General features: G+C 48.1%; 1 protein-coding gene across 4 annotated transcripts in view; it reads right to left on the reverse strand.

The window, feature by feature from the left end:
• aatkb (apoptosis-associated tyrosine kinase b) overlaps nucleotides 1–14250 on the reverse strand; it is a 384531-nt gene that overhangs the window by 117169 nt on the left and 253112 nt on the right. For all 4 annotated transcript variants that reach the window (XM_063030543.1, XM_063030541.1, XM_063030540.1 and 1 more), the window contains exon 3: nucleotides 7885–8018. In XM_063030543.1, the coding sequence (XP_062886613.1) occupies nucleotides 7885–8018 (134 nt within the window). The remainder of the gene's footprint in view (nucleotides 1–7884; nucleotides 8019–14250) is intronic.

The following is a 14250-nucleotide window of genomic DNA, read 5'->3' on the forward strand; positions in this document are numbered from 1 at the left end:
CTGGTGCGGTAGGAATGTCATGCTAACAGCTACCATAAGACCATGAGACAAATGTAAGAGAGCAATCAGGCTATTTGGCCCATGGGGTCTTTGACATTCTATCATGCTTGATTTATTATCCATTCAACCAGTAACCTTCGACACCCTCACTACTCAAGAACCTAGCAACCTCCACTTTAAATATACCTAGTAACTTGGCCTCCACAGCCATCTGTGGCATTGAATTCCACAGAGTCACCACCCTCCGGCAGAAAGAAATTCCTCCTCACCTCTGTTCTAAGGGGATGTCCTTGTACTCTAAGCTGTGCCCTCTCATCTCAGACTCTTCACATCCATTCTGTCTAGGCCTTTCAGTTTTTGACAGGCTTGAATGAGATTCCCCCCCCCCCCATTCTTCTAAACTCCAGTGAGCACAGGCCCAGAGACAACAAAGACTCCTCATATGTTAACCCTTTCATTCCTGGGATCATTCTCATGAACCTCCTCTGGAGCCCCTCTAATGCCGGCTCATTCTTTCTAAGATACAGGGCCCCAAACTGCTCTCGTAACCACCGTGTCACCAACTTAGGAGCTTTAAGACAACGGGGGGTGCAGGTGTAAACCAGAGGGCAGGAAGAGCTTTACAATTAGTTCAGAACTAGTTTCACGTGCTCGTGGGCTTGTTCAATCCGTACGTACGAAAGTTGTCTGTGGTACCTTGCTGCACTGCTGTCCGTGGGCAGAGAAGGCAGTGGTGGTCCAATCTCCTGACTGACCATTTACAGACAAGCACCATCCCTACACGAGGGATCCAGGAGGAGGTCTGCAGGTATTCACCATGGATACAAACTGCCCTTCAGCTTCCTACACTTCACTCTCCACTTTAACCGTATGAAATGACTGTACTGCCCGAAATCCTGCACCAAATTTAGATGCATGTCGCAGACAACCATTCTGACAGATACATTGTCAGATCTTGGGGTTTAACGACAGTGCACAAACTCAGAGGCTGGTCTCATTTTTAAAAGCTGAAAGCATGTGGCTTAGACGCAAGCTAGTGATTACTGGGGAGAGATTTATGATGTTATGCAGCAAAAAAAAACATCCAGTTATCCAGGCCACACGCGAGACAGATGCTTCCACTACACTGTAGGACGTATGCTGAAGGCTCGGACCAGTTGTCTGGGGTTGCACCACTATGGCTGTTGCCTTCACAAGTACAATGGTGTGTGGACTCTCCTAAATCCTATCGGCTTAGGCTCCTGTGGCGAAGCTGTGTCCAACAGAGGACCCAGCAGCTGGTTCACCCAACGAGCTATATTTGTTTTGGGTTTGGACTTTAATGAAATGAGGAAATCTGGAGAAAATATGCAGAGGTTCATACCTCCTGTGGGGAAAGTGACCAGATGGGCCGGTATTCCAGAATACATTCCCATCTCTTTACCTCAAGAGATCGAAAGGCTCCCTCACTCCACCCCAGTGAGAAGTAGATGCTCAGGGAGCAAGCCTAATCAGTATCTGAATCGGAGAGATCCCGGTCCTGAATGTGGTCTACTGAGAGGGAGGGTCCCCGTCCTGAATGTGGTCTACTGAGAGGGAGGGTCCCCGGTCCTGAATGTGGTCTACTGAGAGGGAGGGAATGTCAATCAGATCTCATTCAGTGACACAGAGAAACAAGAAGATGCTGGAGGTATACAATAGGTCAGGCATCTGGGGAGAGAGAAACGGAGGTCATTGCAAATTTTTCATCAGAACCGGTCACAAACAGGAAAGGCAGGTTATCTGAAATTGTGTGAACCAACCTTGAACATATAGAACATAGAACAGCACAGCATAGTACAGGCCCTTCAGCCCACCATGTTGTGTCGAACCTCCTCCAAGATCAATCTAACCTTTCCCTTCCATGTAGCTCCCCCCGCCATTCTTCTATCATCCATTTGTCTATCTAAGAGTATCTTAAATGTCTCTCTCGTATCTGCCTCTACCACCACCCCTGGCAGTGTGTTCCATGCACCCACCATTTTCTGTCTAAAAAAAGACTATCTCTGACATCCCTCCTGTACTTTCCTCCCAACAGTTAACATGTCCTCCTGTATTCCCCATTTCCACCCTGGGGAAAAGTTTCCGGCTGAAGATTCGATCTTACTTAAAATCATGAACTCAATTTCTTTTTGCGTGTTTTTCCGCCTCACACTACTTTGTCTCAGAGGTGGGAGAGAGACCCTGCCCCACCCTGAGACCCACTGGTCTCGGTCACTGTGAACAGGTGGGCACACACTGAAATCTGACCATTCTGCAGCGGCAACTTTGCAAGAGTGGGGGGAAATAGTACGGTCCCTGGCACTGGCCAAGCACCAGAGTTTAGCAGAGAATGCCTTCAACCTGCTGAAAGTTTACTTATTACATTAGAACATTAGAAATAGGAGCAGGAGTCGGCCATTTGGCCCATCAAGCCTGCTCTGCCATCTAGGAGGATCATGGCTGATCTGAGATGGGACCAGACCCATTTATTTATCATGTGTACATTGAAAAATACAGTGAAATGCGTCATTTGCGTTAACAACCAAGGATGTGCTGGGGGGAGGGGTGGTGGGGGAGCAGCCCGCAAGTGTCGCCACACGTTCCGGCAACAACAACGGCAAAACAAACTCCATTCTTCCCTCCCACTCACCCACCCACCCACGGGTGCAAGCAGATAGTCCTCTAACCCTAGGACGGGCTGTCTCCAGGCTTTCAGCCTTCAGTGAACTTGCAATCTAACTGTGTTTTAAATGGACTCGATGAGGTAGCCTCTGCTGCTTCCCTGGGCAGAGAAATCAGCAGACAGACAGCACCGTAGCAGAGGTGGTTGTTGGATGAACCGTTACACCATGATCCCATCTGTTCTCTCAGGTGGATATCAGACATCCCTTGGGAGCGTACTGAAGAGCAACGGAATTTTCTCTGGCGCCCCAGACAGTATTAATTCCTCACCTTCACTATAAGCGATCTGCTTGTTATCACATTGCCGCTCGCGTGCGGCCTTGACGTGCGCGGTTCCCACCTGCCCATGGGGAGGGCATTTCATAGGTCTAACACTGGCTGGAGCAAGCACAGGGCTGCCCTGTGGCGCGAGCTGCAAATTTTCATTCCTTTCAGTTGTCTGGCTGATAGTGTCGGCTGTGTGCCCTGCTGAGCTCCCGGCTGCACCTTTGTGGCCCTCACTCAACACGGCCTCCAACGTCAGCTCAGTGCACTTTGCAAACTTTAGATTGGTGACAGCCTAGTCTCAGCTTTCTTAAATACTTCTCTCACCTCGATACACTACGATACCTCTAACGTAACTGCACTCCAACCTACTCCTAGGCTTCAAAGGAGGAACTTAATTACTACCCTCCTCATGGGTACTGCACATTTAACCCACGAGGTACTGGGGCGCTTCCCTCGGTGGAGGTTAACACTCTGGCTGACTGAGGGAACATCTCGTCAACTGACCACATGTCTTTAACGAAAACGCCAAAACTAAAGCAGCAGCGTCAATCGATTGATTGTCAATAAATCAACCCATTGAAGTAAGGAACAAAAGGGGAATAAGAGCACCCGAAATAGAAGCTTTCCAGTCCTGTAAATCAAACAGTTCCTCTGTGGTAATTTATGTTTTTTCCAACATGCCCTCCATCTGTCATCAGGAGACACCAGACCTTTCTCTGTATTTGCGGTTCAGTGAATATATTAAATCGCATCAGGTACTCTTCCTGTTTTCTGAACATTTGGCACAAGTCACACAACTGAACTAAAGACTGAAGCTTTGAGCAAGATTGAGATCAATGGAGACGGAAGAGGAAGTCGAGCGCGTGCTCGGCACCGTCTGCTGTGCTTGACCGGTCTCTCTCTCGCCGCCAGCGGAGGGAGGTATGGCTCGTGGCCGTGGGACTCTCTGGTTTGATATTTAGCACCCTCAGTGCTGAACACGCTCCGGGGTTGTGGGTTTGCTTTTGGAGGACTCTGCGGCTCACGTTCCACGTGTTCCTGGTTATTCTTTTTCGTTATTTGCCCGACCTGATCGAGGCGCTTCGGCGCGGAACTGGCTCTGCGGCCGAGGCCTGCAGTCATCGACAGTGCTAAACTGAGCTGGCTCGGTGGCTGTCACTGCTGGACCATCTCGGGGACTCTGCAGTTTGACGTCTAATATTGTGTGGCATTTGCTGGCTGGTTTGCTGTTCGCACATTGAGCATTCCATGTCTTCTGTAAAAGGCTTCCACGGCGTGTCCTTGTTCTGTGGCTGCCTGGGTTGTATACTGTATACATACTTTGTACTTTGAAACTTGCAAAGGATATCCTCGACGTGATCCATGTACATTGTGGGACAGCGGTTTCGTAAAAAACACTGGGTGTGCAGGCAGTCAGCGCATTGTGCACAGATTCAACGCCTTACGCCAATATGCCAGTATGACGAGACACAGCTGAAAATGGTTTCAAGGGGCTTTTTTAGGGCTGTAGTTTCTCAATAAAGACTACAGCAAGGAAAGGATTTATCCAACAACCAGTATTACTGAAAATAAAGCAGTGATCTGGTCTTTTTACCATTGTTACTGATAGGGAGGTTCTGAAGGTTTTCACAGCCGGGGGTGGTAGAGGGGACAAGCTCCCACTACCTATAAAGTGCTCCAAATGGCGTGCGTCTCCAACAGCCTCTGACAACCAAGTCCAACTCTTGGCCTTCACGTGTGGCTTAGTTACCAGGCCCGGTGGAACTGTTTCTACTGACGAGAAGGGGTAAAGGTGGACCACTGGAGCCTCAAAACCAGTTGCTTTGGGCAGGTGGGGCTCGTCAGCCCGCCTAGGAAAAGGAAAACTCTGCTTTTAAACCTCTGCTGCCTTGCGGCCATACCCACCTATAGGAAAGGCTTCAGGAGTAAATCCTGAGGAAGAAACCTGGAGCTGGGGTCCCTGAGGCAGTTCGATATTGTTTACAACTTCACTCTGGCAACCTCTGCGACGACACTGGTGCCGAGCTGTATCAGCACTTGCCCTTCCCTTGGACGACATCAGTGTCATGGAGAAGGGGAACCCACTGCAAGGACAACAGCCGGTTCTTCAAATCTTCCTGCCCGGGCTTGCAGCCTGGAGAGGACACAGTCCACCAGAGGCGCAAACCCACGATCTCCTGGGATCGACGGCTGCCTACTCCTACTGCCGATGGGAACTTACTGTCCAGAAGTACTGGAAGTACTTTTTGACTGCAGGGTGATGGGGGAGGGGCTTCACGAGGCTGTACAAGGTATAATATAACCACTGGTTCTTTCTCTCTTTGTTTAAGGTGGGGAAGCAAATGAGAAGAGTTATAAATAACCGAGTTTGCAAATGAGTGGTGCTAGGGAGCAGAGGGACAGTGGATCCCACCGGTGCCCCTTTTCCAGTTATCAACCCCCGAGTATCAGCTTTGTCGCAAAGCGGAGAAGCCACAGAGACAAGATGCTGGCAGAACTCAGCAGGTCGGGCGGCAAATCAGAAGCACACAGGAAGTTCTGCAGACGCTGGAAATTCACAGCAACACACACCAAGTGCTGCAGGGACTCAGCAACTCAGGCAGAGTCCATGAAGAGGAACAAATGGTCGATGTTCTGGGCTAAGACCCTTTCATCAGAACTGGAAAGGAAGGGGGAAGAAGCCAGAATGAGAAGGGGGCGGGGTTCGGGGTGAGGGGGAAGTACGAGCTGCCGGGTTTGTGGAGGGAAACGGGCAGTCTAATTTTCAGGTCAAGACCCTTTATCTAGAAATGAAGCCTTGCTGATCTCTCTACTGAAACAACTAATTCAGCTCCCTAGTCATGAATAGAAATGTTTTGGATCCTTCCAACCTATATCAAATCCCCTGGCTGCCTGGCTGCCTTCTACACTGTCACTGGGTTGACTCCTAAGAGCTTGTCTGCTCCAGAAAGGTTGAACAGGTTGGGCCAATACTCAGTGGGACTCAGAGGGACAGGAGATGATCTTATTGGAACTTACTGTATAAGCTTCCTAGAGGGGCTGGACAGTGTGGATACTGAGGAGGATGCTTTCAGTTGTGGGAGAAACACTGTCACGGGATAAAGGGTCAACTATTAAACGGAGGTAGAGAGGAAATTCTTCTCGCTACAGGCCGTGCGCCTTTGCAGACGGAGTTGTCAATGCTCGAACATTGAGCGTGACACCGGGTGAGGTTGGTGCTTGATCTATTGGGAAATCTCAGGTTCATGGGAGTCAGGCAGGAAGGTGCAGCTGAAATCAAATGTCAAATCATCCAGGACCTCACTGAATGACAGAATTGCCTGAAGAGATTGAGTAGTCATTTCATTGATGGAAACCCCAGAACTCCTGTACCTGCAAAGTCCAACAAATACATGTCTACTAATTTTCTGATGCTAATGTGGGATGGAGGGGATTTATCGTAAACTGCCCCCGGACAAGCTTAGTGCTGGATTAACTCTGCATTGAGATCAATGGAAGCAGAAAGTAGTAATGAGCCAGTGTTGCACTGGTTCACTGGCTCAGGTTGATAACAAGCTGATGAGGAGTAATAATGAGCCAGTGCTCCACTGGTCCACTGGCTCAGGCTGCCACTGTATCCAATGGCAGTGTTGAGGCCCAGATGGAAGACTGCACTCACAGCGAGATTCACGCTCTGTTACGGAACTGAACCTATACCAGCTTGTGGCTTGATAGGTTGACAGTGAGTTCCTGACGTGATTACTGTGGTGATTTTTAGCTGCTACCATTAAATTCACATGAGAGATTTATCTCCCAGGAGAGGTGGGTCACATGACAATGTAATATAATGCTCCCTTGAGCACAGAGTTTAGGTGAGCTTGGAAAATCTCATCGTCTGAAGCAGGTCCTTGTTGGCACGCAGAAGCTGTTTCAGGGGAATTGGATAAACAAAAATACCACAGATGCTGGAAAATCTGAAATAAAAACTTAACATGCTGGAAACACTCAGCAGGTCAGGCAGAGGGAAACAAAGTTAACGTTTCAAACTGATGGCCTTTCATCAGAACGAGGAAATATTCAAACCTTTCTCTACTCCTTTTTGTCACCTACTTCTCTTCCGCCTCCACAATATGTACAGGTATCCAAACTAACACAGCAGAGCTAAAGCAAGGCGACGTTGTGACAAGGCAGTTTCCAGCAAACTCACTCGCTGCCATCATGTCTGACAGTAAACACTCCAGATAAACCATTTCTCCTTTACAAAGGTTCCTGTGACTCTGACATCAGCATGGGGTAACGCACAAGAGCGGGTTAAGCAGGATTGATCCTATTTGTACTTTGTCATAATCTAGTAACAATCTGTAAAAGGGAAACACATCCCCACACACTTAACCCCATACACCCAATGGCACATATCCTCTCCCACACTCTCCCCCCAACACTCTCCGTCACACACTTGATCCCACACACCCAACGGCACATATGCTCCCTCACATACCCACCCCACACACTGAACCCCACATATCCAGACCCACACTCTCCCCCACACACACACCCACACACCCAATGGCACACATGCTCCCTCACATACCCACCTCACACACTCTCCCCCACATATCTATCCCCACACTCTTCTCCATATATCCATCCTCCCCCTACACCACATTGTTCCATATATCCATCTTCACACACACCACTGTATATCTCCCGCCCCACTCACACTCCTCTATACCTCCGTCCCTGCTGGGTATATCCGAACTCCCCACAATATACCTCTGTCCCTGTCTCGTCTCCTGTGGCATACAGATTCACAATTATGAAAGCTGAAATTATCTCCATATCTGATTCTTCCTCAGCCCGAAGAAGACTCATTCTCACCAGTACCTGGTGTTCCAATCTTTATTACCTCTGTCCAGAAATACAGAGGAGGAAAAACAAGGAACGTATTCCTCTTACCTTAAACCCAATGTCTCCTTTCTTACAGCAGAGGCAGGCAAGCATGAGGAAGATGAAGGTGAAGAGCCCAGAGAAGGAGACTGCTACCACGGCCAATGAAGAAGACCACGTGAGTTCACTGATGGGAGTCCCGTCTGGAAACACAGAGAAAACTGTCTTCAGTGACCTTCTCAAATGTAAAAATGACTGCTATAGTCTCACAAAATGCTTCCAAATCTTGAACAAGTCAGTGCCAACTCAGATCCTCAGTTCACAAGCAGGATCTCACCCTTGAAAACATTCAGTGGCCACTTTATTAGAAATGTCTTGTACCTAATAAAGTGGGCATGGAATGGATGTTCATAGCCTTCTGCTGCTGTAGCCCATCCACATCATGGTTCAACGTGCTGTGCATTCAGAGATGCTCTTCAGCAGATCACTGTTGTAACATATGGTTATTTGAGCCACTGTCCCTTTCCAGTCTGCCTGAAATAATCTGGCCATTATCCTACGACCTCTCTCATTAGCAAGGTGTTTTCATGTGCAAAGCTGCTGCTCACTGGATTTTCTTTTGGTTTTTTGCACCAAAATCCCAGGAGATCAGCAGTTTCTGAGATACTCAAACCACCCCATCTGGCACCAACAACCATTCCATGGTTAAAGACACTTAGATCACATTTCTTCCCCTTTCTGATGTTTGGCCTGAACATCAACCAAACCTCTTGACTATGTCCGCATGCTTTTCTGCATTGAATTGCAGCCACATGATTGGCTGATTAGATATTTGCTCTAATGAGCAAATATACAGTTGTACCTAATAAAGTGGCCACTGAGTGCATTCACCATTTTAGGTTCTACGTAGAAAGCTCCCTCCGTTAAAATTTCTGTGTTCAAAGTAAAGTTCTTCACTTGACAGATCAGAATGGTGGTATTCAAAGTTCGAAGTAAATCTATTCTCAAAGTACATATATGTCACCATATGCAACCTTGAAATTTGTTTCCTTGCAGGCATCCTCAGTAAATCCAAGAACCATAATAGAATCAATGAAAGACCTCACCCAACAGGACAGACAAACAACCAATGTGCAAAAGACAAACAACTGTGTGAATACAAAAGAAAAAAAATAGCAATAAATATTGAGAACGTGAGATGAAGAATCCTTCAAAGTGAGCCTATTGGTTGTGGGAACATTTCAATGATGGGGCGACTGAAGTTATCCCCTCTGGTTCAAGAGTCTGATGGTTGAGGGGTAATAACTGTTCCTGAACCTGGTGGAGCGGGTCCCGAGGCTCCTGTACTTTCTTCCTGATGGCAGCAGTGAGAAGAGAGCTTGTCCTGGATGGTGGGGGTCTCTGATGATGGATGCTGCTTTCATGTAGGTTGCTCAATGGTGGAGAAGGCTTTACCCATGATGGAGGTTATTTATAGTTTTCATAAATTCTATTGTACTTTATTTCCCCGTAAATGCCTGCAAGAAAATGAATCTCAAGGTCCTGTGTGGTATACTTTGATAATACATTTCCTTTGAGTTTGACTTTGAACCCCTCTGAACCTCTTACCCCTCACCCTAAACTCCAGCTCTCTAGTTGTGGACACCTCAAGGGATGACTGTTTGGAGGAATTAAAAAGAGAAATGATGACAATGAGTCAAAGAAGAAGTTAACAGATTGGATGATGTCACCACTGCAGATTCAATCTCATCAAACGTTGGATCAGGCACGGTGACACATTGGCTTCCTTCGATTCTACACTCAAACAGTGCGATCGTTCACTTCAAGCCATCCGGAGAGCACTTACAGACCACAAATATCTGACTTTAATTTGCCCACGTTTCAAGTACAGAGAATTTGGCTTGTGATTGGATGATGGATTTTCAGTTGCTTTACAATTGTGGCACTGTCATTTTCAAAGAGCTGCTGTCGTTTGAGGTTATATATTGTTGGACAAACTTATCAGAGTGATGACAGTGAGAGACAAAGAGACCTTTCCACCAGCAACACCTAAGTGCAAAGGGGCATGGTCGTGGAGTGCAAACACAAGAAAAGCTGCAGATGCTGGAAATCCAAAGCCACACACACACACACACACACGAAATGCTGGAGGAACTCAGCAGGCCAGGCAGCATCTGTGGAGAAGAGTAAACAGTCCACGTTTTGGGCCGGGACCCTTCAGCAGGACTGGAAAGGAAAGGGAGAAGTCAGAATAAGAAGGTGGGGTGGGGAGAAAGAAGTAGAAGGTGACAGGTGAGAGGTGAAACCGGGGGGGGGGGGTAGGGGGACGGGATGAAGTAAAGAGCTCTGAAGTTGACTGGTGGAAGAGAATAAGGGCTGGAGGAGGACGAGTCTGAGAGGAGAGGACAGAAGACCATGGAGGAAAGAGAAGGGGGAGGAGCACCAGAGGGAGGTGATGGGCAGGTAAGAAGAGAAGGCGTGAGAGGGAAACAAGAATGATGAGAAGTGAAGGGGGGACAATTACTGGAAGTTTGAGAAATTGATGTTCATGACATCAGGTTGGAGGCGACCCAGAGGGAATATAAGGTGCCGCGCTCCTCCAAGCTGAGTGTAGCCTCATCGCGACAGTAGAGGAGGCTGGTAGAGTGGCTAAGCCTTACGGTTAAGATGGCTCCGAGCTGCGATGCCCATCAATGCCACAGCTCAAACTTAGTTGTTTTTGTTTGGTTCGTAGGGATGGCTTTGACGACAGCGCAGGGAGTTGGACGAGAGGTTAGGGCTTAGCGACAGGGATGAGGGAAAGAAAATGAAAAGACGGGCGGGATTCAAAATGGTGCCAAGCTGCAATGGGAAAAGAGCTTGTTTTGCTGTTAAAAACGCAAACACGAGGCAATCTGCAGATGCTGGAATTTCAAGCAGCACACATAAAAAATGCTGGTGAACGCAGCAGGCCAGGCAGCATCTATAGGAAGAGGTACAGTCGATGTTTCAGGCCAAGACCCTTCGTCAGGACTAACTGAAAGAAGAGCTAGTAAGAGATTTGAAAGTGGGGAGTTTCCAGCTCTTGGCTCCATCCCTCCCCCTCCTGTCTTCTCCTATCATTTCGGATCTCCCCCTCCCCCTCCCACTTTCAAATCTCGATTAAATTTTGGCTCGGCCTGCAAAGCCTACATCCCCCGAAAGAATAATAAAAAGGATGTAAAGCATTCTAAGGCAACATTTGAAAAGGAACACAGGAATTATCTCTGGTGCCCAACCCATCATTTATCCCACAAGTAGCAAAGATTATCCGGACAACATTACACCGCTGTTTCAGGGAGCCTTCTGCGTGCTTATGGCTGGCCACATATCTTACATTGCAACTGTGACGACTAACTGGCGGACACAGCCCGGTCCGTCATGGGCAAAGTCCTCCCCGCCACTGAGCACATCTACAAGGACGCTGCCACAAGAAAGCAGCATCCATCATCCAGGACCCCCACCACATGGGCCGCTCTCTCTTCTCGTTGCCGCCATTGGGAAGAAGGCACCATGAGGCACTGCAGAACTGCTGCTTGTGCAGTGGGAGGGGAAGGTGGGGGGCTTCGGGGTTCTGTTGTTTCTATCATTCATTCTATGGGGTTTCTTGTTTCGTGGAGGTCTGCGAAGAGTAAGAATTTCAGGTCATATACTGTATACATTCTTTGATATTAAATTGAATAATTTGAACCATTTGAGTCTTCGGTCTCTGGGCCTGTATGCACTAGAATTCAGAAGATTGAGGGGTGACCTAATTGAAACCTATCGAATGGTGAAAGGAACATACATCAAAGTTGTTGGTGAACGCAGCAGGCCAAGCAGCATCTATAGGAAGAGGTGCAGTCGACGTTTCAGGCCGAGACCCTTCGTCAGGACTAACTGAAGGAAGAGTGAGTAAGGGATTTGAAAGCTGGAAGGGGAGGGGGAGATGCAAAATGATAGGAGAAGACAGGAGGGGGAGGGATAGAGCCGAGAGCTGGACAGGTGATAGGCAAAAGGGGATACGAGAGGATCATGGGACAGGAGGCCTAGGGAGAAAGACGGGGGGGGGGGTGACCCAGAGGATGGGCAAGAGGTATATTCAGAGGGACAGAGGGAGAAAAAGGAGAGTGAGAGAAAGAATGTGTGCATAAAAAGGAGTAACAGCTGGGGTACGAGGGGGAGGTGGGGCCTAGCGGAAGTTAGAGAAGTCAATGTTCATGCCATCAGGTTGGAGGCTACCCAGACGGAATATAAGGTGTTGTTCCTCCAACCTGAGTGTGGCTTCATCTTTACAGTAGAGGAGGCCGTGGATAGACATGTCAGAATGGGAATGGGATGTGGAATTAAAATGTGTGGCCACTGGGAGATCCTGCTTTCTCTGGCGGACAGAGCGTAGATGTTCAGCAAAGCGGTCTCCCAGTCTGCGTCAGGTCTCACCAATATATAAAAGGCCACATCGGGAGCACCGGACGCAGTATATCACCCCAGTCGACTCACAGGTGAAGTGATGCCTCACCTGGAAGGACTGTTTGGGGCCCTGAATGGTGGTAAGGGAGGAAGTGTAAGGGCATGTGTAGCACTTGTTCCGCTTACACGGATAAGTGCCAGGAGGGAGATCAGTGGGGAGGGATGGGGGGGACGAATGGACAAGGGAGTTGTGTAGGGAGCGATCCCTGCGGAATGCAGAGAGAGGGGGGGAGGGAAAGATGTGCTTAGTGGTGGGATCCCGTTGGAGGTGGCGGAAGTTACGGAGAATAATATGTTGGACCCGGAGGCTGGTGGGGTGGTAGGTGAGGACCAGGGGAACCCTATTCCTAGTGGGGTGGTGGGAGGATGGAGTGAGAGCAGATGTACGTGAAATGGAGGCGATGCGTTTAAGAGCAGAGTTGATAGTGGAGGAAGGGAAGCCCCTTTCTTTAAAAAATGAAGACATCTCCCTCGTCCTAGAATGAAAAGCCTCATCCTGAGAGCAGATGCGGCGGAGACGGAGGAATTGCGAGAAGGGGATGGCGTTTTTGCAAGAGACAGGGTGAGAAGAGGAATAGTCCAGATAGCTGTGAGAGTCAGTAGGCTTATAGTAGATATCAGTGGATAAGCTGTCTCCAGAGACAGAGACAGAAAGATCTAGAAAGGGGAGGGAGGTGTCGGAAATAGACCAGGTAAACTTGAGGGCAGGGTGAAAGTTGGAGGCAAAGTTAATAAAGTCAACGAGTTCTGCATGCGTGCAGGATGGTGAAAGGCCTTGATAGAGTGGATGTAGAGAGGATGTTTCCTCTGGTGGGAGAGTCTAAGACCAGAGGACACAGCCTCAGACTAGAGGGGCGTCCTTTTAGGACAGAGATAAGCAGGAATTTCTTTACCTGGAGAGCGGAGGATCTGTGGAATTCATTACCACAGGCAGCTGTGGAGGCCTTTATATACGTCTAATGGAGAGGTTGATAGATTCTTGATTGTTCAGGGCATGAAGGGATATGGGGAGAAGGCAGGAGATTGGGGCTGAGAGGAAAAATGGATCAGCCATGATGAACTGGCGAAACAGACTCGATGGGCCAAATGGCCTAGTTCTGCTCCTATGTCTTATTGCCTTACGGAAGGTACAGCAGTGTTGTTGTTTGTGCGATGGCAGGGGGAGGAGAGCTTCGGGGTTCTGATGTCTCTATGTTTCATTCTGTGGGGTATCTTGGTTCGTGGATGTCTGTGAAGAGTAAAAATTTCAGGTTGTGTACTTTATACATTCTCTGATGTTAAACTGGATCATTTGAACCATTTGAGGCTTTGGTCCCATACCATCAAGTTCAGGAAGAGTTATTACCCCTCAGCCACCAGGCTCCTGAACCATCGCGGATAACATCACTAACCACAACTCTGAACAGATTCCACAACCCACAGACTGAATTTTAAGGGCACTACAAATCGTGTATTTAGTCATAGTCATACTTTATTGATCCCGAGGGAAATTGGTTTTCGTTACAGTGGCACCATAAATAATTAAATAGTAATATGTAAATTATGTAAATTGGCTCAGGGTGTCTGACCCCCAAGGGAGGAGTTGTAAAGTTTGATGGCCACAGGCAGGAATGACTTCCTATGACGCTCAGTGTTGCATCTCGGTGGAATGAGTCTCTGGCTGAATGTACTCCTGTGCCCAACCAGTCCGTTATGTAGTGGGTGGGAGACATTGTCCAAGATGGCATGCAACTTGGACAGCATCCTCTTTTCAGACACCACTGTCAGAGAGTCCAGTTCCATCCCCATAACATCACTGGCCTTACGAATGAGTTTGTTGATTCTGTTTGTTGTTACTTGTTTATTTACACAGTCTGTCTGCTTTTGTACACTGGTTGTTTATCAGTCTTTGTGCGTAGTTTTTCATTGATTCTATTTTATTTCTCCGTCTACAGTGAATGCCTACAAGAAAATTAATTTCAAGGTAGT

The sequence above is a fragment of the Mobula hypostoma genome, chromosome 22 (genome assembly GCF_963921235.1).
Source record: "Mobula hypostoma chromosome 22, sMobHyp1.1, whole genome shotgun sequence".
NCBI lineage: Eukaryota > Metazoa > Chordata > Chondrichthyes > Myliobatiformes > Myliobatidae > Mobula > Mobula hypostoma.